General features: G+C 47.8%; 1 protein-coding gene across 1 annotated transcript in view; it reads right to left on the minus strand.

Moving 5' to 3' along the window:
* Positions 1–25,114, minus strand: part of RBBP7 (RB binding protein 7, chromatin remodeling factor) — a 562,467-nt gene that overhangs the window by 120,405 nt on the left and 416,948 nt on the right. Inside the window, exon 10 of the mRNA XM_069636807.1 lies at positions 17,103–17,160. Coding sequence (XP_069492908.1) covers positions 17,103–17,160 — 58 coding nt within the window. The remainder of the gene's footprint in view (positions 1–17,102; positions 17,161–25,114) is intronic.

Raw genomic sequence — 25,114 nt, forward strand, 5'->3', positions numbered from 1 at the left:
AGTTTTAAGAGTTAACAGTCTCAAAGGGCATGAATGCAAAGGCTGAAACGGAGCACCCATCAGAAACTTGAGAACAAGGTTCAAATCCCAACCGGGCACCTGGAAATGTGACGGAGGGAGCATATTAGTGAGCCCTTTCAGAAACTGAGAAATTAAAGGAATTTAAAAATAGGAACACTCTTCAGACGACCACTTAAATATGGACAGCGCCGCCAGGTAACCTTTAATGGTACCCACTTGAAGGCCCCTGTGTGCCTAAGAAGGCAAAAAAGACAGAACCATGGGAATGTCACATGCAAAAGGATCCACATTTTTAACCCTGCACCAGTCACAGAACCAACGCCAACGGTACATGGACTTTGTTGCGGGCCGTCTGGCCAAGAGCAAAACCTCCATCACGTCTTCAGTGAGGTCCCAATCCTTATACCTCAACCTTTCAGAAATCAAGCGTGAAGGTTGAGGGATCTGACCTCTAGATGGAGAACCTGACCCCCCTCCCGTGAGAGCGGATCGTCTCGGTAGGGAAGACGACGTGGAGGACAGATGGACAAGTCGAGAAGGTCCGGGTACCACGTCCTCCGGGCCCACGTCGGAGCAATGAGGATCATCCGGGAACCGAACCGCCGCAGTACTTGCGGGATGACAGGGACTGGAGGAAACACGTACAGCAGTGGGAATGACCACGAACGCATCTCCGAAGGCTTCATTTGGAGGAAATTCCCGCAAGCAGAACCTCTCACTTCCGGTTGACACTGGAAGCGAAGAGATCCACTTGAGGGGTGCCCCAAAGGGCGAGAATCTCCTGAGCCAACTCCCACTCGTGAGAGATCACGCTCTGCCTGCACAGAGCGTCCGCCGTCTCGTTTTCGTCTCCGCACAGATGAACTGCAGAGATCGAAACTTCCTGCTGGATTGCCCAGAACCAGAGCTGCATCGCCTCCCTGCACAAAGGAAGTGACCCTGCCCCCCCCCCCCCTTTTTGTTGAGCTAGTGCATGGCCACCGTGTTGTCCGTCAGGATCAGGACATTCTTCCCTCGCACAGTCGGCAGAAAAGCCTTCAGGGCTAGCCTGATGGCCCTCAGCTCCAACAGATTGATATGGAGTCTGGACTCTGACGGAGACCAACAACCGCTGACAGTCAACTCGTTGGCATGAGCTCCCCATCCCGTGAGGGATGCATCCGTCACGATCGTCACCTATGGCCAGGGTAGCCAAAAATGGAGCCCCCTTCAGATTGTATTCGACAGTCCACCACAGAAGGTCCTGGGCGACCGAGGACGGCACCTGAACAGGGTCCGACATCCTGCCGGAGGACAGACCACTGGAGCTTGAGTGCCCATTGCAAAGATCTCATCTGCAACCTGGCCTCTGGCACCAGAGGAATGCAGGATGCCATGAGGCCGAGCAATCTCAAGAACTCGAACGCTGGGAGACTCTGGGCAAGCTGAAACTTGTGCACCATCTGCTGAATGTGATGAGCCCTCACCTGGGGAGGAAAACACTGCCCCAGGGACGTGTCGAGCACTGCTCCGATGTACTGGAGCCTCTGAGTCGGTGTCAAATGGGACTCCTTTATGTTGAGGGAGAAGCCCAGCTTGTGGAGGGAGGGGCAGGTGACTGACAGATGATCCAGGACTTGCTCGGGAGAGCACGCCCTGATCAACCAATCATCCAGGTAGGGGTAGACGTGAATCCCCCTTTCCTGAGGTGCGCTGCCACCACTAACATGAGCTTGGTGAAGACCCTCGGGGCGGAGGTCAATCCAAACGGCAGGACCCGAAACTGAAAGTGCGAGTCGCCAACTGCGAACCTCAGGTACTTGTGCTTTGGATGTATCGCCACATGAAAATAAGTGTCCTTGAGGTCGAGAGACAACAACCAGTCCTGAAGTTGAAGGGCCTGGAGGACTTGAGAATAACCATCTTGAACTTGTCCTTCCTGAGGAGTTTGTTCAAACCGCGCAAATCCATGATGGGTCTCAATCCCCCCCCGCCGTCTTTCTTGGAAATCAAAAAAATAAGGGAATACCATCCCTTGTTCCTCTCTGTTACATGCACCAGTTCTATGGCACCTTTCTCCAGCAGGGATTGAATTTCCTGCGCAAGGAGCGGATCCAGACTCTTCAAAGAGATTCCCCAGTGGATTGTCTTGAGGCCTCTGCCGGAAAGGAAGACAGTAGCTGTGGGTTATGATCTCCAGAACCCACACATCTGAAGTAATGGCCCACCACTCTGCAAGATGCTGCGTCAGCCTCCCCCAACCGGCGAACCATGGGACATGGCCTCATGACTGAGCTGAAGCGGCTGCGGCATTGCCTGAGGGCAAAGAGGCAACTGCCCGAGCGGCCTTGGCACCTCGAGTACCTTGTTTTCCACCTCTGGCACTCCTACGGTGGCCCGACTGGCAGCTCCTCTCGCTTTACCAAAGGATGAGTAATAACAAAAGGAACCTCCCCTCCATAGCTGTCCCCTAGGACGAAAAGGCGGAAGTTGTCGAACTGCAGCGGCCAACGACTTCGCTGCAGTTTTTGAGGTCTGCAACCTCTCAAGTCTCTCGTCAGCCTTGCTGCCAAAAAGATGTTCCCCGTCAAAGGACATGTTGAGGAGCCAGGCCTGCACATCAGGAGCAAACCCAGACTTCCACAACCACGCAAACCGGCGTATCACGGTGCTCGCCGCCATGGACCAGCTGACGCAATCTGCCATGTCCGAACCCGACTGAACGGCCTCACACATGGCATCCTTGCCACCCTGAACCATGGCAAGGAATCCATCCCATTCGCCCCCTTCGGGAATATGTTCAGCCGCTAAGGAAACCGTTCCACAGAGTGTGCATGAAACGTGACAATGCACATACGGAGTTGAACACTTGAAGCGCCATACCCCCCGAAGAAAACACTTCCTTTGCCCAGCTGCCAAAACGCTTGTCGTCCCCATCAGGAGGGATGGTAGGATACGACGCCTGCTTTGCCGGGGCTGTAGCCACTTGCACCACCAAACTCTCCAGAGTGCGGTGCTTGGACAAGTAGCAGGGGTCTCTACTGGCTGGGCGGTATTATTGCGGCAAAGACTTGCCCACTGCCGGGAGACTCTCCAGAGCAGTCCAAGCCGCTGCCTCCCTCCTCTGTAGAGCCATATGAAACGGCAATACCGGGTCAGTTGGTGGACCAAGGTTGAGGATATCCGTAAGGTCATCCTGAAGAAACTCCCCCGGGGGAGCAGACCATCCCAAGTACTCAGTGACCCTCGACATAAGGTGACGGTACGAGGAGTCGGCATGAGTGCCAGGCTCAGGCCTACAAAACTTCACCTCCGGAGAGGTGGCCAGCTGTTACGCTCACCTGGCTCCTGTGGGCGATCTGAACTGGACAGCTGTGGTCTCCACCAATGTGACACGTATTGCCGAGATGACGGACTGGACTGGCCCACCTAGCTTCGTTTGCTTGGCCCATAGGAATATTCTTCTGCAAATGGAGAAAGGGAATTAACCACCCGTGGAGTTGAGCGTTAACCCTCCCCCACTCCCGCTGTTCTACCCACTGATCATCTTTGCTGTCCCCACAGTCTCACCTGATGGTTTGGAAAGATGAGCTCTCCATCCTGCATTGAGCGCAGGGGCGCGTAGATAACCAGTTGCTTCACTGGCTCCAAGGAATTGGTGAGTTCCAGAACAATATTGACTCCGAGATTCCCGGCAAGAAGCCGTAAGTATGCAGTTCGTAAGAGTTCAAATGTCTGACTTTCACTCTTGTCCGATTACTTGCAGGTTGCAGCTTGACCCAAGCGAAGAGTTCCTCGTGGCAACCGGTAATATTCAGGTAAGGATTTGTATTATCCAACGCAGTTCGATAAAATAATGTAAATATGTAACCTGTTGCTTTCTCCCCTATTCAGGCGCTGCGAGAAAGTATGAACTCTCGGGGAATAATGCCTCCAGCGGTAAAATCAGGTAAGTTTATTGTGGTGAGGAGGTTCCCCCTTGTTTGTCCCTTTGTATCACCTTACTGTCCTTTGGTTTCCCCTTAGGGGCCGGGGTTCGGCGAAGATGCAGTGGAAGCTCTGCCAACCTGTGAAAAGGAATAGTACCCCCGGTGGTAAAATCAGGTAAGTCTATGGAGGGGTAACTAAAATTGCCTCGGTGTATTCCCTTGGCTCACCTTGCTGTTCTTGTCTTCCTCTTAGGTGCCGGAGTGCAGCGGGAACATGCAGGAGGATGCGGTGAAATGTGAAGATGCTGCGAAGGCCGGCGAGTTCAGCGCGGCGCTGCTGCAGGCGACGCGCATAAAATAACTTCTTCCAGCTCGAAGGCACAATGGATCGGGAATTCAGGTAAGGATCAAAGGTATTCTTGTTCTAACCTTTTCTCCTTTCTCCCTTTTACTAGGAGCTCCAGACTCGAGGCGGGCGTGGCAGAAGACTGGATGCAGACTTGCAGGCACGGTGAGCGTTATGCTGCTGGATGCAGAATAACGAAGCGTGTGCTGCTCTTCGGGCGTGGTTTAAATAGCCTCCAAAGTAAGTATTCCTCCCCAGCCCCACCCGAGTAAAAAAAAAAAAAAATAGTCCCTAGGTAAAGTAGTCCCTTCCAAGCCTCTTTTGGCTTGGAGCTCTTGCAGCATGGTCTGCATCAGGTAATTTTGCAGCATGGTCTGCATCAGGTAAGTTTTAATCTATGAACCTGGCGCCTATGGCGCCAGGACTGACTCTCCATATGAGCCTGGCGCCATAGACGCCAGGACTGCACCCAAATAGCCCCTAGCAGGGGTTGTTGGGCTTGCTTGGGATAACTTGATGCCTGCTTCCAGGGTTGCTTGACTTGGTCTGGGTCCCCAGGGGTAGGCATCATGACACCAGCCCACCAACATCGTGCAGGGACTGCCTCAGGTCCTCAAATTGGCTATGGGCCGAGAGAATATAAGGCACCGCATTAGGAACCATGCCATCATCAGAGCCCTCATCCACCTCTGAAATAAACTCAAGATGGCAGTAAGAAGGCACAGAATGAACCAAAGCAATGCTTGACCTTGGCCAGAGCCTTTCTACGGGGTTCCACTGAGCCTCGGGGTACCCTCGTCGACACAGCCTCGAAAGGAGTCGAGGGCATCGAGTTAATCGGCGTCGAACACGGCGCTGACAGCACGGATGGTGTCGACACAGGCCTCGAGGCCAGATCCCTGAGCGTCTACTTCGACAGCCTGAGTTCCGATGACTTCTTCTGAGGCGGGGCCTCGAAAGTGTCAGTCGACCTCAGCGCCACCGGCGTCTTCCTCGAAGACAGGTTCACGCGGTGTCGAGGACCGGGACATGGACCGGGCATGACTAGAACGATTCCCCTTGCCCGAGCGGGACCTCTCCTGCGAATCGTGCCGACCACCCGAGCCGAAGGCGTGCGAGTGGTGTCTCGACCGACCCCACTCGGAGGCGCGGACCGACCAGTGCCCTGTGATTCGAGAATCGCTAACATTTTCTTCCTGAAGGAAGTCCATTCCTCCGGCGTCACCTGCTTGGTAGGGTAAACGACCCGCCGACGGGCAGAGTCCTCGGAAGAGGAAGGCGACCGATGACGGCGCTTCCACTTCCAGGAGTGCCTTGAAGATGCAGGACCGACTCCGGGACTGAGACCCGCTGGACTTCCGACGACGACACGGAGAGTTGCCTCTCGAATCGCTCGTCGAAAGCCCCACAGACCTCGACTTCCGTGGCTTAGACACCTTACCTACTGATAAGGTCTTGCGCTCCCGCAAGGCTTTAGACGTGAGCGACTGGCAGTCGACAATCATCCGTGTCATGGGCCTCCCCAAGGCGCCAGAGGCAGGCGTCGTACGAGTCCGTAACCGACATCTTGGACCCACAGTCCCCGCACTTCTTAAATCCCGGACGCGGGGTGGAAGACTAGGTAGACATCCTTCATGAAGAAGAAACTTCACAAGACGAACAGGTTCGAAGAACCGAGAAAAAAACTTCAAAGAGTCGAGGCGCGCCAAGATTCCTGAAGCGAACAGGTTTGCGGAAAAAACTGAATTGAGGCTACGGGCGTCGTGCATCCTACTTATAACATCCAGTGACGTCGGCCGTCGGTCCTCCAGGGCGGCGTATCAACGTCATTGACGCAGAAAGATTTTCCGAAGCAGCACAGCTGTGGTGATTACTGTCATAGATATGGAATAAGTCGGAGGACCCAATCCCCTCGAAATACAATTACGGTGAGTAACGTATCCCTTCTGAAGCTTGTGGAATCTGCTTAGATCACATGCTGTGCATAGATTAGCGAGCAGTGGAAAAAGGAGGTGGGTTGCGAGAAGGTTCATGAGCAGATAAATGTCTTACAACCGCTTGACCCACTTATGTGTCTGTCTTGGAATGGGTGTCAATGCAGTAGTGCTAAGTGAAAGTATGAACAGACCTCCATGTAGCTGTCTTGCAAATACTGTCTGAGGGAACATTTGCAATGACCGCCAGAATGGCCCCAGTACCTCTCGTGGAGAGCCCTGGGTGTAAAAGATAGTGTTTTATCTGATAGTTCTTAGGCAGAAACCTGTGCAGTTCCCTTAGGGACCACTGCAAAAAGTTAAAGACTACAGGAGTAAGCAGTAAACCCAATTGGTAGCAGTCTGCACCACCCAGATTTACCTGGTGGCTGTGGCTGAGCAGTCAAGACTTCTCTCAAGAAGAGTTAGGCAGTATATAGAGTATACACAATAAGGCTAAAGACACAGTAGCACAAGCAAACACTGACCAGAGCTTTGGTATAAAAGTATATAATTATTTAAAAACACTTGTAAAAATACACTGGCACTAATATGTCAAGCAAGTTCAAACACAGTCACTATAAGTATATACACCTCCCTAGTTAATTATTCGACAGGTCTAGGTTAAGACACCACTTATTTAGCAAAACAGAGGTGAGCGCATAACCGTAGATGGCACCCCAATAATTGGTTTAAAAACAGAGAAAAGGCAGAATAGGAAAAACGCATAGTACCAACACTTAAGAAACCACAGCAAGTCAAGAAAGGCAGTGTCTCCTGTAGAGCATAAACTTGATAGGCCAGGCCCACTCTTGGAGAGAGCAAGGCAGAATGTGCCCAAGATCACACAGTGGAAATGCACTCAAAGTCTTTGCAGAAAAGTCAAAAGAGGTTGGAACAAGTCAGAAAGGTAATGTTAGCATGTCTGAGGTCACCCCAGCATAGAGAGTCAAGGATTTACGGGACACCTTGGACAGTCTTGTTGCAAGGGAGACCAGGCGGGTCACAGTACCTGAAATGGTGAGAAAGCTCCAGTAGGGGCAGTTGTTCCTGACAGCAGGTGCAAGTCGGGGCTTCGTCCAGAGGAAGAGAGGGTCTCGACGTGGAGGAAAGCTGGAGGTCGTTGCACTGCCAGGGAAGAAACCAGCCGTGGAGTTGCCTGGTTAAAAAGGTACTACCCTTTTATTCGCGGTAGTGGTGAAGCGTGGCTATCCGGCCACCGGTGTGATTGGCATGGGCAATTCGACCATGAGACCATCCAGGAAAGCGAAAGGCGAACTGGTTGGTCCCACCAGCTCAAGGGGAAGAAGACTCTCCTGGAAGAAGATCTCGTCTGTCGTCGGGAAAGTGGCGAGTTTCGTACAGCAGGACTCCACCGGTGGTGTCGTCGTAGATGGCTCAGCTTCTCCCCTCTTCGGATTCTTTAGGTCCTGTGGCGACTTCTGAAGTTCCAGTCCCCAAAGCCCTGCTTTTATGCAGCAAAACCCCCATTCATCAGCCTAGCTGTCACTCAAACATGCTAAGTGGTGGGCCAATCACACAAGAGTGCGACTTGAGTTGCCAAGGCAACTCAGTCCAGGGTGCCTAATCCCCCTCCCACACATCCTGTTGACCCCAGAGAGTGGCACCATTTGGAGGGCTTCTGTGGAGAAGCCCGCCAAAAAGTGGAACAAAGGGCTCGACTTGGGTTAGCGTTTCAGAGGCGAACACAAACGCCATTTTAAAACCGAGTCCTGGCAAAAAGACCCAACCGGGGAACAAATATTAAATAAATAACCCGGCGGTATCTTTAACATTGCACCAAAAACTGTTTAAAATTAATGGGAAAATCCCATAGGAAATATTCTGGTGGAATATTTCGCATGATATCCACTGGCACCAGCCAGAAACTCGACAAGGGGGGACTGGACAGTGCCCCCTTGGTAAACAGACCCAGGGGCAATCGAATTACCCCTACTAGTACTTCCACAATATGATGGTTTGTACTGGTTCTGTTCACAATTTGAGACTAGTAAAGCCAATGGTGACTTTACATGCCCTGGGAGACAGTCAGTCCCAGGGAATGGAGTCTATGTTTGGGGGTCACTATGACACCTGTGTTTCTGCACTGAGGATGCTGTGTAAACACATACCAAAAACACATGAAGCCCTATGGAGTAAAAGACCCCTTAGCCCACAACACATTACATAGTCCAAGGATATTCTCAAATCATGCCTAAGAGTGGGAGAAAAAGTCTCACTCTTAGCAGGAGAAATAAATAAACCCCAAAAATCCAGCAAAGCTGCTGGGGGACCCACTAGGTTTGGGAAATTAGCCTTAACAGAGAATTCTCCCTAACAATAGTGAATAGCACAGTTGGATACAGACTATCCACATAGAGATAGTGTTCTTAGAGATGAGATCACCTTCCCTGACTGGCGCTATGAAGACAAACAGTTGATCTGTTTTTCTTAGCGGTCTGGTCTTGGCTACGTAGTAGAGGACCCCTCTTATCATATCGATTGTGTGGAGTTTTACCTCAGCGGAGCTCTTGGGCTCCTGGAAGAAAGCCGGTAGCTAAGTTGACTGGTTAACATGAAATTTGAAGATTTAGTTGAAAACCTAGTGCGAGTACCTAAAACCAACTTGTCCTTATGTATATTTAAGAAAGGATCCTGCACTGAAAGCTTGGATTTCACTAACCCTTCTTCTGTAAGTGATAGCCACTAAAAAGGTGGCCTTATGAGGTCAGTTGTTTGAGACTAGACTTGTGCATTGTCTCGAAAGGGGGTCCCATGAGCTTAGCGAGTACCACATTGAGGTCCCAACCTGGCGGTGCGTTAGAAATTGGAGGGTGGAGTCTCTTTACCCCTTCCATAAATGATTTGATGACCGGCACTTGAGACATTATGGGATTTAGTGTAGGCCGCCAGGTGGACTTTTAGGGAGTTAAACACTAACCCTGAATCTAGCAAGTTGCGCATATAAGTGAGAATGTTAGATGGAGTACATTTTATGGGGTTGATCTGCCTAGTCTGGCACCAAATTACAAATCTTCTCCATTTGTCAAAGTAACAGTACCACCTAGTGTTTGTTTTTCTTGATTCTTTCAAGATATCCATGCATCTGTGAGGTAGATTGAGATGCCTGAACTCTATGACCTCAGGAGCCATGCTGCCAAGTCCATTGAGTGTAGTTGAGGGTGCACTGTTAATCCCGTGGGCTGGGTGAGTAGGTTGTACTGGCACGGGAGTTTGATGGGATTGCACATCGCCAATTTGCGCAGATGTGGATACCATGGTTGTCTTGCCCACATAGGAGCAACTAGGTTAAGCGTCATCGGTTCCTTGTTTAACTTGTTCACCACCTTCCTCATGAGAGGAGTAGTTGGGGGGGCGGGGGGGGGAAGCAAATTTCCCTGACCAGCTCATCCATAGGGCGTTCCCCTTGGAGCCTGGCTGGGGGAACCTGGACGCGAAGTCTGGGCATTGACGGTTTTCACTTGTGGTGAGTAAGTCTATAGTTAGGAAACCCCATTGAGAGAAGAGGTTCTACGACTCGTGTAGATGCAACTCGAGTTCCTCTGGTTGGGGATCTAAGCTCAACTAGTCTGCTAGAGCGTGGAGTTCCCCTGGAACATGTTGTGATGACAGGAAAATTTTCTGTCCGAGTGCCCATCTCCAGATTTTTTGTGCAAGTCTAGACAGAGTTAGAGAATGTGCACCCCCCCCTGCTTGTTGATATAAAACATTGCTTTAGTGCTGTCTGTTAGGATCTGCACTGACAGGTTTGTTAAAGGGGTTCGAATGCCTGAAGGGCTTTGAATACTGTCGGAAGTTCCAGCACATTTATGTGGTTCTGAGCTGCAGTGTGAGACCACAGACCCTGAGCTGTGTGGTGGAGGTAGTGAGCCCCCCCCCAAACCCAGCCAGTGAGGCATCCGTTGTGATCACTGCCTGCATCTATGTGTCGTAGAAAGGTTTTCCTTTCGTTAGGTTTTCCCTTGTCCACCAGCGAAGAATTTGTACAAGTGTTGGCGAAACAACCACTAAATCGTCCCAATGACCGCTTGCCTGAGACCACTGTTTCGCCAACCACTCCTGTATGGGACGCAGGCAAGCGCGAGGAACCAGGTAAATGCAAGATACCATCATGCCCATTAAACGTATTGCTTTGCGCACCCTTATGTGGTATTTGCAGTAACATTTTTTACTCTTTCCTCTGAAGGAAAGAGCAATCCTTCCTCTGTGTCTAGGACAGCTCCTACGAACTGTTTTGAAGTGCTTGGCACTATGCTCGATTTTTTTTCCTCGATGGAGGAGCCCAACTGAAAGAGGTTGATTGTTCTTTGGATGTTTTGTCTGCAAATCAGGTAATTCCCCTGTTATGAGCCAGCCGTCCAGGTAAGGGCACACTGGGATTACCTCCCTGCGCAGGTGCGCTGCCACCACCGCCAGTACCTTCGTGATGTCAGTCTAGAAATATGGATACCTCTACTTTGTGACCGCAAACGCATTTTGGTGGCCGTGGGCCAACCGTCTCATGCACGAGATGACAGAATATAGGTTTTCGAGTTTGCCAATGAACGGCCATTTTGATGTAACAAGAATCGCCATTTTGTTTTCTAACAATTGCTCATTGCTTTCTGTTCCTATTGCTTTGCAGTATATTTTCTGCTTACACTGCTCGACTGTAAAACATTGTTGTCTGTATGTGAAAGGAAAAGGCCGCAGGGCCGAGAGGATAACAAGAGTTCGTTGAAACACAAACGTAGGCAGCGCCAGGAAGAATGCCCGGCTCCCTCCCAAATGTAGCCTTGAAGCAGAGCTGCAGGGCATTTAATCATTTCGCAGCTGCCAGCCAGTCTCGTTATGGTAGAATATGTTAAAATAATACCGCTAATGGCTTGAATTATGCTTTTCTTACGACCCCCCTTTGCTGAGCCCGCTAGAGCGTGTCGGCTCCCAGAACGCGAATAGCACCTAATAGATGGCAAGGTCCGGAATGCAACTCTTCCCCCTGTATGTAGCTGCCTTCCAAGAACAGAAGCGCTGTGTTCTATTCAACAACTGAAAGATGCCTTTGCACTCACAAATTGCAAATTGTTACTAGAATAGATGTTTGAAGGTGTCATAGTAGTCGGAGATGTCCATCATCACACCAAGTTCAAAGAAACCCAATAAGCGGGGGAGGGTGTGTTAAACATGTCATAGCTGATTGTTTGATATGCATTTTGTATATATGTAACATATGTACGTAATTCACTCTTGCGTCCCTCGAGGTCTAGAGATACATGTTGCGGGGCGTGAGACCGAGTTAGCCAACTGAGACTTTTGCTTTGCAATAAACCCTAGCTTTGGGAATACAACCTTGTGTCTGGTATATCTATCGTGTGTGGTGACTCTCCTTGTTTTCATAGACGTCAGGGTCCCCTAGAGGCCCCTTTCAGTGATTACCCTTGGAGTCGAGGCTATTCCAAAGGGCAGCACGTTTAATTGGTAATGCTTGTTCGCTATCCTGAAATGCAAGAATCTTCTGGGCGCTGGGAAAATTGAAATATGAAAATAAGCATCTTTCATATCCAGTGTTGCCATGTAATCCCTTTTTAGTAGCGGGATTCCCTCTTGTAGCGTAGTCATGCTGAACTTTTGTGGCTTGACATACTTGTTTGCAGGGCGTAAATCTAATAAAGGGTGCATTGTTAGATCTTTCTTTGGCACAAGGAAGTAAGTTGAATAAATACAGTTTACCTGGTTGGCCAGGACCACTTCCATGGCGTTGTTTAATATAAGTGTAGTTATCTCTTCTAGAAGGATCCGCTGATGTTCTTCTGAGTGTATTTTCTGCCGTGGGGGTGGTTGTGAGGACGTTGGAGTTCTATACAGTAGCCACCTGCTACCGTGGACATCACCCATCTGTCTGAGGTGATTCCCTCCCATGCGTGGGTGAAGTTGGAAATACATCCTACTGGAGAAGCATGGGAGGGCATATGGAGCTGAATGTCACTTGCTTTGAGGTGGAGTGCCACCTCGAGCCGGGCCTCTGCCCCGAGCACGACATCTGTGTTGTCCTCTGGGATAGCATTGGAAGGATTGTCCTTGATTACTTCACCAGGAGGAGCCTTGGCCCTGATTGTAGCTGGATCCTCGCTGAGAATTTTGGCCCCGAAGACAGCGAAAATGTCCATTACCTCTCTGACCAGTAAGCTTAATAGTGAGTTGACCTAAAGATTTTAGAGTGTCATACTCATCCTTTGCTGTTTTAAGTGCGTCTTCCACAGCCTTACCGAAGAGCATGTGAAGCTCCACTGGCAAGTTTATTAGAGTGGCCTGCGTTTCCAGCCTAAAGCCTGACTGGCGCAGCCATGCATGCCTTTTTATAACTGTCCCCTCCGCAATGACTCTTCCAGCATTGTCTGCCGCATCGAAATGTGATTTAAGGAGATATGAAGATACAGCCCTTCCATCTGAGCTAGTTGGGATCTGAGTGGGTCTGGGGCAGATGAAAGTAAATTAGAAATGTCTTCCCACTTATGGCAATTATAACTAGCCAAGAGGGTTGTGTTGTTGGCTATCCTGGTTTGATAGGCCGCAAAGGAGGCAACCTTTCTGGCCATGGCACAGATCTTTTTGCTTTCTTTATCAGATGGAGCCTCAGAGGAAGCAAGGGGTGTGCCTGATCGCTTTCTAGTTGTGGTGAAAACTAAGGAGTCTGGTTTTAGTTGGTTTAGTTTATATAAAGTCTGAGGGGGCAGGCCTGAATAATTTCTCCACATGTGGGTTAACGGCCCGTGTGTGATTGGGCGCTTCCAAGGATGCACTGATTTTAGTAGCGGGAAAAACTGGCCCACTGTCTTTGTCCCCCAGGATTTGTTCTGCTAAGTCTCCATCCTCCTGTGTGTCAATTTGGAAGTGTTCCGCCGCCTTGGCTAATACTTCATTGAGGGGTTGATTATCCACAGGGGAATCGACAACTGGAGTGTCGCGATTAAGAGGCGAGTCTATGGAGTACATGTTCACCCCTTGGTCTGCCTCTAGGTCCTCATCCCCATAAGGTTCATCTGTATCTTCAATAAGTTGAGGGTCAGATGCCTCCACAAAGGAGAGATCATCTTGGTGGTCTTGGTCTAATTCAGCGTCATAGATATCTATAACCGTACTTTGTAAGGGAACATTAGAGCAAGACCTCTTAGAAGGGGTTTGAGTAGGTAAGGCAGAGGCTTGAGAGCCAGAAGGGACTGTGGTGGGAAGAGTGGAGTGGAAACTCAAAGTAATCTGGGTTTTCTCGTAAAAAGTGGCCATAAAGGTCATTCTTTGCATTACTCTGTCAATATCTTGGGAAGACCATTCCTTGGAACTTGGGATCACCACAGATTGAGGGGTAAGTTCTCATTAGTGGGAGGTATTACTTTAGGCCTAGAATCCTTAGGCTTTTCTATGCGCTTGGACAATGTAGGCTTTTCCTTTTGCAGTGTCTTCTCCCTAGGAGGGCTCCTGTCCCTATGAGGGGCCTTTTTGTGATGTTTCCCCCGCACCCTGGGGCCCAGGAGTGTTGCAGACCTTTGGGGTCTGGCGCCTTATCCAGCGTCGAATTTCTGATGTGGGTGCCGAGACGTCATCAGCAGACGATCGACCTTCGGAGGGAGTTTTTCGAGCTACACCCTTGCAGTCCTTCGACGGCTGAACCCGGTCCTGCGGCGATCTTAATAGAGATTGCCCATATGACCAGGACTCAGAAAACCTCTCTGGGCGTCGAAAGTTGTTGAGTACTCCACTAAAGTTTATGTACTTGGTGGTGTGTGTTTGTAGCGCTGCCGCTGCTGGGTGTAATCCCCACAACATGGTCGCCGGCCTGTCCTACGGGGGTCGGGTGTCTGCGCTTGAGTAGCTGAAGCTACGCAGTCGCCCTCGCCGTCCAGAAGTACAGCGTCGCTGCCATCACTAAAGGTTTCCTCTACCTCAATGGGCTCGAGTTTCCTGTAGTGGGCCCAGCGTTTCGTGGAGTGGTCCTTTAACTTGAAGAGCCTGCACGCTCGACAAGACGTTTTCGACGTGGTCTCTTGGAAGACACAAATTACAAACTAAGTGTTTGTCCAACCACAGGAATTTTCAGTTACACTTGGAGCAATATTTAAACAGTGTATTTTTCCATAATTCTAGGTTTTGTTTATGGCAGTGGGCGAACAAAGTGTAGGAAGGGGAGAATATTCATTCTAAAATGGCCTCCCCTCTCTCTCCCTACTGTCTGGGCCAAGGCCCAGAGCAGCCTTACATAAAAGGCTGAACGGTCTGTTGCATTGGTCTCCGACGTGCAGTCTGTCTTCACCGGCGTGGTGTTTGGATAGAAAGAAATACTATTGTTAATTGTGAAAAGTGAATGGCTTAGCGGCGAAAAGAACTGCTATATGCGCTTATCTAGCATGGCGGGAAAAAAAATCTGAGGGACCTTGTGCATGTGAGGGATCATGGGTACAATGGACGTCACACTAGCCGTCAACGTCCCTTTTCGAGTTTCGAAAACAATACTCTGCAGCTTCCACTAGATGTCAGCCTATGCACAGCATGTGATCTAAGCAGATTCCACAAGCCTCAGAAATATATATCTATTAAACTTTCTAGGCAATGTTAAGTTCACTTGTCAATTAAAGTAAGAAACATTTTTATACATATATACACAAATAGGGTTTTTGCAGTAGTAACGCAATTCAATGGTAAACCTTAAGTTTAAATGCAGATAAGTTAAAGTTTATTAAGGTGAGCAAAAGTATTCATCAACCAACAATCAAATGATAATGCTGTTAAGTAAAATAACGATACACACTTGTAGAATAGTAGGTAGCGATTCAAGGCAAGTAAAACACTCGGCAACAATACTTGGAATTACTAGGAAGAATTAACAAATCAAAACGAACACAGCAGGTAAGACTAACGCTTCAATTCACAGATCTAGGGTATAGAGGTATATCTAGGGATGAGTGTCTGAGTCAGATTGGAGAGCAATACAGGTAAGGCACAAGTTGTAAAGAGTTCCAGAAGACGTGTAGCAAGTATGTACAGTTAGTTGGTGAAAAGGGGTAAGGGACATTTGGAGAAGGCTCCCTGTAAGAGCGCAAGTGTTCAGCCTGGGTGAAAGTGTATGGACACACTCCTAAACACGCAAATAAGCTCTCCGGCAACACAGGAGCAGCAAAGCAACTCTAGGCAAGTTCTACCAAGAGCCTCACAGTACCTTAAGCATGAAGAAAAAGATGCAGTGCAATTCTTCCATGATGCAGCAGACCCAGTCACCATATTCTTGGCCAAGCAGACTGAAGGGACACTGGAGGAATCTCGCAGCAGCAGTTGAGTGGAGAGGCTCTCAGCAACTGATTCTTGGTTCTGTATTTTTGGGGCACTTTTCAAATCACCAGCGAAGAACGCTTACAGACCAGCCGATTAAGCTTGCTTTTTCAGTCCAGCCTTCGGATGAGGGGACGAGTTCAAAGTTTCAGAAGGTTTTAATCTTCAGAAGGCGATGCACTGCACACAGGTCCCAGGGTATTGCTGTTTGCAGCTGGTGAGTGTCCTTGCGGGATGGCTGGATATGCAGGAAGTTTTCAGACTGGTTGATCCCACCAGTCTAAGAGAGGAAGTCGTCTGAACCAGAGTTTCCCAGTCGCTTGGAAGAGGGCTGGAGCAGCAGCAGTCACTCAGAGCTCTGGACTTAGCTGCAGATGTCCTTTTCTGAAGTATTGTCCGGTGGTCGACTCTGGCTTCAGCATCAAGACCCTTGTCTTTTATGCAGGAACCCATTCATTCAACATGCATGCTGTCAGTCAAACTTGGGGTAGGAGCTGTCCTGTTAGGACAGTCAGCCTACCAGTTAGAACTGGATCTAAGCAGGGACACAGGAGGACAAAGACCTGTGGGGTTTTGGAGTCCTCCCAGACACACTAGTGCCTTTGGTCTGCCTTGATAAAGGGACACCGGCAATAACAAGAAACCAAAGTACCTCCCCCTCCCAACACAGCAGGACCAAGAAAGAACACTGAGTTGGCGAAAAAAACCTAATTTGGATCAATGACGTCCCATGCGTCACAGCTGCAAATGCAACCTGCATTTTAAGCTTCACAACATTGGTAGAAAAAGTATCCACTGCCACAAGTCACTCGGATGGATTTGTTACTGTAAAAAGTGTAGGTATGATAACAAGTACCGTCCTATAATTGGGAACAGTAGTTCTTAGAAGGAATTAAAATGAAACCAAAGATGGAAGCTCGAGAAGCTTCCAGTAACACTGCACATAAGGTGATGTGTGCTACAATAACAGATGCCTAGACACCATACACATACATGCAAAAAGGAGTGCCCAGGGTACAAAGCATAAATAGATGAATGAGGAAGAAGATTCCCACTCATACATAAGTCAGAAAAGATCCAATAGTCCAGCAAAACATGCTGGTCACTCAACAGCTGAGGCTATCACACAAGATGGATATTCTACCCAACAGTATGAAAGGGACATTACAACACATCTAAGAACATTTAATGAACAGATCATATAATGAAAAAATGTATTTGCAGTTCATGTGGAAATTAGATGTGTAGCACATATACATTTGCTAGTCAGAGGTAGCTCCTGATTAATTTGTGAAATCTATAACCAGAAGGTGCTTTTGGCACCTGCTACAATCTATTAATGCTGAAAAACAAGTACTAAAAAAAATCATAAAGGCAAACAGAGGCTGTATGAAGAGTAGTGTTGAAGAAAAGATACCCATGTCTTACTTTACACAGACCGTTTCAGTTTGCCTCATAATGCAGAAAACTCGAAAGGGTGCATAAACACAACTGATCCCATTATAGCAGCACAACTGAAATGTATATTTATCATACCAAAAGTTCAGGCGGTCCATCCTCTGCATCTTCTGAAGACTGCTCTTCACCGATTTTACTGAGAAAAAAAAAGTAACCAAATTGCTTTTGCAATGTCCAACTTTTACAAACTACATTTGTTAAATAAACACAGACTATGCATTTTAGTATTGAGCTCCTAATCATGCACTTCCTAGGCTACACCCAAAGCATCGATCAGTTTGCTCTGTTTGTATGAAAAGATACACTGCATTGCAGACATTCTAGCAGATTTATAAACCTGTTTTGAAAGCATTGATTTAGCCACAGTTAGGGTTGTCAAATCATATCTTACAAAGCAAATGTATTCAGTTTTCCACCAGATTCTTACACCTCAAGACAATGAACCCACAGATTTACGTTTTTGGAAACTGAAGCAAATCTACACTTCAGTACACTGAAGCACAAACTGCCGGATAAATCATCAGGAATTAGGATTAAATGCACGTCTAGAATACCAAATTGATTATATTATTGGGAAAAGCCGTCATGTGCTATGTCAAGTACTACATTAAAGCCACTAACCCATTCCATTAGGTGGGCAAACAGGCTTAAAGAAATCAATTTCTGCAACAGTCTCATCCAGTGCCACTAAATATTAACACCCATAGCATTTAACACTAAATCATAACGCAGGCTTTGTCTGCTAGAGCAAGCCTGCATTCACTGCATTCTACAATGCTGCCTCTCACCTTTTTTTCAGACTTCTTCGCTCCCCTTCTGCACTTGTCTGTCTCTCCTACTCACCCCCACCTTACTCCAGGTCTTTCTGCCCTGCCCTTTCCATCGGAATCTGCTCCGCTCTTCCCCTTTGCTGGCCTACCACTGATGACTCAAACGCAATCTTTCCTTCGCCACCCACAACTCGGAGGCCACTGTGCCGGTCATCTTGCTCACACAGAATGAGGCCTCACACGGACAGTTTACAACTGACTTTCTTTTCCAACACCACCATTACACTTGTGCCATACAAGTGTTGAGCGATAATCGATTCAGGTGCTGGTTGCACCATGTGGTAAGGGCCCGCCATCCCAGATAATTCCCTCGCTTCACTCAGGGGTACCTTGGGCAATGAGGAAGTTATGTGCTACAATCCTTGATACAGACATTGCCTAAAAAACAAATTGAAGATGCCAATGAGCATCAAGCCGGACTATAGAGAAGCCTTTTCACTCAAAGACTATTACCAACAGCCCATCAGTGAAATAAAACAAATGGTGTCGGAAGCGGCTGATCAGTGAAGCAGAGAGGCAGTGCGGCTTGACGCCCATTACAGTACTAGGACGTGTCCTAGGACGTTTCCTAATGCCTTTCCTCTAATCCCTTCCTCCGGTGTTCTGTGCCCCACTTCCACAAGGAGCCACAAGACGTGGGTAGCACATTAATACCGCAGGAGGCTTTGGAGGACTAAAAGTCCTGGAAACTCACGTTGTTATGGTGACCATACTCACCTCTCCCACATCGTTGTGTGGGCGGCCGCCAGTTCAGGCCAAGTTACAGGAAAGTGACGTTGGGTTAGGGAGGGGGCCGGACGTGGGTGCACAGGTGGGTTCGGCAGTTAGCCGTTGATGGAGGTGAATAAAGCGGTTCCTGAAGACACATTTGTAGACTAATCAGGGCCAGCCTGATAATGAGCCCTGTGGGACCCCGTGCATGGTCTGCACCGTGGTCTCCCACTATGGCAACAAGGATCGTGAGTTTGTACGCCACACTACGCCCGGCACCGTTGCACCAGGGCTCCAGTAACAAAAACACATGTGTACCTGGAGCATCGGCCGTGCTCCTGAGAGGACACTGACTGGGAGGTGGCTGTCGGGCACTGCGCACGCATGTCGTGCACCCCCCTGCACTGGTGGTGCTCATTAGTCATTCCTCAGGAACCCAAAGGTATGGCCAAGAACAAAACGCAATAAGTCTGAAGCCCAGCACAGTATATATTTTCACCCTGGGTCTCACTGCGCACTCACATTCCCTCAACCACACTCCTAAGAAGAGAGGGAGGACATATTGAGCACCGGTGCGGTTATAAGAGGCACAGCAATAGACGCCCAAGCACCCATTACGTGCTCGCATCCCTTCCACCACACTATTGATGAGGACACTGAGCACACCGGAGGTACGGCACCGTTATAAGAGGCGTGGCAGTGCAGCCTGACCTCACGCAAGACATGGGCACTAACCCAGGCCCCTGCCCCCAGCCGCTCAGCACGAGGGCTGCAACAGAAACAAAATAAGGCACCTCAAGGGGCACAACACTGCCTGAGGGGCACTAGAAGCCAACAGCCTGTAGAGAGGGTAAATCTAGGGATCCTGGATGAGGGCAGAATAATAAAGTGAATTCACCACGTCCAGACTGGACACATACACGCCACCAAGCGTAGCACATACCACCAGATAAGGTGCACTCCACCACCACACTACCTGACGCCACCGCTCTCCACAGGAAACCAACAGTAAATCATGTCTGAGGAAGATGCCTCGTCCACGTCAGCAACCAGCCCTTCAAGTCAGGTTCCTCCTGCGAGTGGAGGTTCCCAAATACTACACCTACCTCATGCTTTTCACATACGAGACATCAGCAACCTAGGCCCCAGATGGGTGACCTGGCTGCACAATTTCAACTTCTACGTAGGTTCCACAGGACTCAAAGATGACACCCGACTCACGAGCATGCTATACATGGCAATGGGACCAGCCGTTCGAGATATTGGAGGGAAATTAAATCTTGGCAACGCCTCATACCTAGAACTGCATTCCAATCATAGCAATACTTCACGCTGCATACAAATGTTGATTACGAAAGGCACTTCTTTCACACAATAGACCAGGAGAAGGGGAGTCCCTATACAATTTTGTAATGTGAATGCGCATCAAAGTGAACCACTGCGCATTCCATTGCTACTCCAATGATGAGGCCCTGAGGCCCCAGGTGATAGCTGGGTGTGACTACCAGGGGTTTCTGAGAACGCTCCTACAGAAACAGTGGTCGCTGGAAGACACTCATCCTGGCACACACGGAAGCAGCAGAATAATCTCAATTGGACAACCTGGGTAAAGTCGCCCTACAGTCAAAGACCACTGACCAAGAAGCTGTCAAACTATCCACAACACTGAACGCTTTGCCCAGACAAACCGATGCCACCCGCTACAGATGCGGGTATGAATAGCCTCAGATGGGTTACTGCCCCGCCCTGGGACAAAAAATGCACTGCATATGCAGGGGCGACAACCACTTCAGGGCCATGTGCAAGAATGCACCCCTCTATCCTGCCAGCCGAAGAAGCTTTAGAGAACGAAGAAAGGCAACACCAACAAGCCCCCATGAGGGTGGTCCAGACAGACTCAATATGGCAGCAATGAGATGAGCGTGACCACAGGAAAACAATGAGAATACAGGACGTCTGAATGCTCCAGACGCAGTGGGTGCAGGTGCTACATCCATTAAATTGAAATTAAGTCACCATCAAGCAGCAAACCGCCTTCGACTGAGGACCAGTGAAACAAGGGGTATGTGTGAGCCCTGAACAAAAGTGCTGCGACCCAGCATAGTCTGGTTCTAACTATACAAGTAAATCACACGCCACTGGACTGTCTGACACCGACGCCACAGTTAACATAATTAGCGAGGAAGCATTCAACACTTGCAAAGGCGCCCAAACGCAAAAAAAGGCCACTGGTCGACATCTGTCTGTATGGCTCCACCACGCCACTGCAATGCAAAAGGGGTCATCTCTTCTGTGTGCCCACACAAAGCTTATGTCGCAAAGATACAATTACACATTCTCAAGTCTGAGGCAAACAGCGGCTGTATACGTCGCTTAAAAAATGCAGTGGAAATGGGTTTAGTCCACATGTACCAGTTGATGGCTGACAAGTACTTTGCTCGGGCGGAAGACATCGAAGCAGCTTTTCCAAATTTGTTCAAGGGATTAGGGAAGTTAAAAAACAGTTCAGTCCAGCTTCACATTAACCCAGAAGTAAAACCTGTCACCCAACAGTACAGGGGCATACCCGCCAATATACAAAATCAAGTGGAGGAGAAAATCCACAAATGAATAAGGCAACATGTTATAAAGCCAGCAACAGGTGCCACTCTGTGGGTGTCCCTTATAGTCCCTGGCCCAAAGAAGTCCCCTGACGGCTCCATCAGACTCTAGATATGATAAGGGTGAACAAGGCCATAGAAAGCGAAAAGCACCAGGCACCACAAATAACTGATATGATACACCTATTACATGGTGCCAAGTTCTTTTCGAAACTGGACCTTACAAAGGGTTACCGCCAGATTGCGATTGCATCAGAGTCCAGATATATAACCAAATTCGTCACCCACATGGGCCTATTCCAATAGAAGAGGCTCAGCTTTGGCATCTTATCTGCCGCAGAGATCTTCCAAGAGGAAGATCCACAAGGTCATCTGACATGCCCCGAAATGCCTGAACTACTCAGACGACGTGCTGGTGTACGGCAAGTCAAAGGAGGAACATGAGGCAGCCCTAAACTAAGTATGCGGGGCACTAGAGGCAGCTGGACTAACACTTAAAGCAAAGTGTTGATTCAGAAAAGGGTTGCTTTGATTTTTCAGCCACATTCTCCAAAAAAGGTACGAGACGAGATCCCGAAAAGGTAGCAGCCCTCAACATCACCCAACCACCACAAAATGTATCAGCTACATTCCTTCCTTGGCCTGGCGAGCTACTTGTCCAGATACCTACAGGACTATGCGACAGTCAGCAATCCTCTCCACCTGCTCACACAATGACCAACCATTGGACTGGTATATGGACTGCCAATGCACCTTCGAAACCATCTGCAACATTGCCAAGGCAGAGGATATGGCTTGCTTCGATGCAGATAGGAAGACCGAAGGGGTTGTAGACGCCAGCCCCGTCAGCCTTGGTGCCATACTGACAACGTGACCCCGCAGATCCCACTAGCAAACTCAGTGGCCTATGCAAGCAGGAGCCGCACGTCTACTGAACAGGCATACTGAGGCGAAGGAGAGCCTCGCAGTGATGTGGGCCTGTGAATATTTCCGCTCTTTATCTGGCAAAGCATTCATGATCATGGTTAGGACAGTTTTTCAGCAGTTCTTCCCAACTTCATCAAAACCATTTAACTGAGGCAGTACAAGACTCCACTCTTCGTAAAAGGCTGTACATGATAGCGTAGACAGAGCAGCCAGGCTCATTTTAGGAGGGAGAGCGGGCTGTAGAATCGGTACAAATGAAATTGTAATACAAATGGTCCAAAGAAACACAAACACTATGCATGTAAAAATATAGGATTTATTTAAATACAGGTAGGCCAGATAGATTTAGGGGTAAATCAGCATTATATGAAATCACAATTATAAAAAAGACAGCACTATATTTGAAGTTACACAGACCCAAGTATAAACCTTATTTGGAATACCTATTCGTTCTAGTGAAGTCAAAACCTTTTTACACACATTCAGTATAGGTCACACCTATTCTTGGAGAGTAAAAACCAATGGTTACTTTCACAATTACATTCAGTAATGCAAGTACAGTAGACCCTACCAGTTGTACGGTGACTCTGTACAAATAATATGTCAACTGGACAACATACTTTTTGTGAATAGTGAACACTTATTGCATAACTACTTTTGTGATACCACACAGTTATACTAGGTGAGTAAAACCTTCTGTAATTTTCAATTACAGGTGCTTTCGAGATCAGTGAAACACAGATTGAGGTAAGCAGTAACTCTGGTAAAATATTTGGATGGCACACAGCTAAAGTAAAACCCATATTTTTTTTTAATTATTTGTTTGGATCAAATAGATACCAAAAGAACATTTTACATATTTGCCACAGTAAAAATACAACTTACAAAACATTTCAACGCAATACAAGACAAGCCTAAAAACAAATCAAAAAAGAAAAAAAAGATAAGACCCCAAAAAGCGAAGAGAAAAAAAGAGGAAAAATAGAACACATTAATTTCCCCAAAAGCCTGCATCAATGTGAGATTGTTAATTACTACAGCTATATTAAGCCGTAATAACCGTGGAGGCATTGATCCCAGATTGCCCAGTGCTTGGATGCGCCAATCCTAGCCTTGAAAGGACCTGAACTACTGCTATCGTCAAGGCGGTGTTATGCCCCGAGATCAAGCTATTCCAAAAGTTCCCTGAATGCAAGCAGTCCATTGTGTGCACAAATTTCCCAAAATAGAGGACTCTAGTCTCCCAAGTTCCTTTGCATTCTATGAGTAAGTGGTGGTGCAGGTTGTGCTCATTTTGGGTTACACAGATTTTACAAAACGATATGATGTTCTGACTTCAGCCTCTAATGCTTAGGATCTCGTCGTTGTGAATTAGATTTAGGCGGGCCCTAAGAAAAAGCATCCCGACTAATTACTGGGATGTTTTAGCAGATAATTGGGCAAATCTCCCAATTTTTTTCCCACTACTAGGAAGCCATTCTTCGGTTTTACCGGCCTAATTTCCAGTCCGTTTTGATCCAGTCCATTGTTTCCAGTTCTTTCTTTGCATTCACTGGATTCTCTTTCAGGGTTGTTACTGTTGAATCAGCACCTTCCAGGTTTCTTTTAACTTTTATAGCCAGATCATGGAGAATCTGCAAGCTGTCCTTTTGGAAACGATGATTAACATCTTTGTAAAGTGTCTTTGTGGAATTATTAGCCTGTAGAGAGATAACAATCTCCAAGTTACCTGTTGCTGCAAAGATTTTAGGCCAAACTCAAGCCTTAATACCTGAATGGGCAAACAGCTGGGCAGTCCCAACGAGCTCTTCCAAATGTGACCCTCCACCTGTTGCCAATCCAACTCCCAGAGCTTTGGTTGAGCCTCCAACCCATACAATATCAAAGGCATTACTTGGCATTATAAACCTTTATTAATGGTTTGATTGAAAATTTACAAAGCTCAAAGAAGATCTTTTTCATCTGACGTATAGCTTTAGATCCGATTTCAAGTTCCACTTTACTTGCTGTTGGGTAGGCAAACATTGTGTAACCCAGATAGACTAATTTGTCTACCCTTGTAATAGCCTCTCCTTCAAAAAACCATTTGCCAAAGTTAATTTGCTTTTTTGGGTGTTCAGCACCAGAATTTTTGACTTTCTTGGTTTAACTTGTAGTCCATTTAGTTTAGTGTATTCACTTAGCACATTAAGTAAGTGCTGCAGACCTATTGCTGTCTTGTCAATCAGGACGATGTCATCTGCATAAAACCCATATACTTTTTAAATCTCACAAGCAGTCCGGGTTAGATCTTTCCTTGCTATAAGGATAACTGAATTATGACTTATTAGGGACAGTTAGAACCACTGACTCTAGGTTGGATAGCGCAGAGAAAGTAAAACCCAATGTTACACTTTCTCAATGACTCAGTTATTGTAGGTAGGCAACAACCTAATACAGTCTTATTCTGGACAGGCTAACAGAATGTCAGGGGAAGCAAGACCCAGTTTGGGGGCAGTCATACAATTATTCTAACAGAACTAAACTTGTGATACAACACTTTACTTTTGGGAAGAGACAACCTAATCACAGGAGAGTAGTATACCTTCACATCTACTTTCTATTAGACGGGCAAAACGGTTCCTAAGGAAGAAAAGATGTTAACCATACTTCAAAGAATAGTGCATTACACATCCAAGGTAAGTAAGAACTTTTATAACTATTAACTCTTAGAGTTACAGTTACCAACCAACTCTTTACAAGTAAATAACTTTCAAACATACGAGTTGACTTTTCAGATTTGATTCGTGTCTCTGGAGATCCACCAGGATGCCCACGAAGTTTCAGCGAGATTCGTAAGACCGTGCACTGCACAGTGGCTCCAGGTCCCAGGGTATTGCAGTAACGCAGTCGCAGCAATGCGTGCGATGGCTCAAACTGCAGGTTATCTTTAGTCTAGTGGGTCTCACCAGGCTCTGGGTCATTGTTTTCAGAGTCCACAGGTCGATTGGAAGGAAGGGCTACAGCAGGCTCTGGTTACACA

Source organism: Ambystoma mexicanum, chromosome 7p (assembly GCF_040938575.1).
Source record: "Ambystoma mexicanum isolate Mex_15411 chromosome 7p, UKY_AmexF1_1, whole genome shotgun sequence".
Classification (NCBI taxonomy): Eukaryota; Metazoa; Chordata; class Amphibia; order Caudata; family Ambystomatidae; genus Ambystoma; species Ambystoma mexicanum.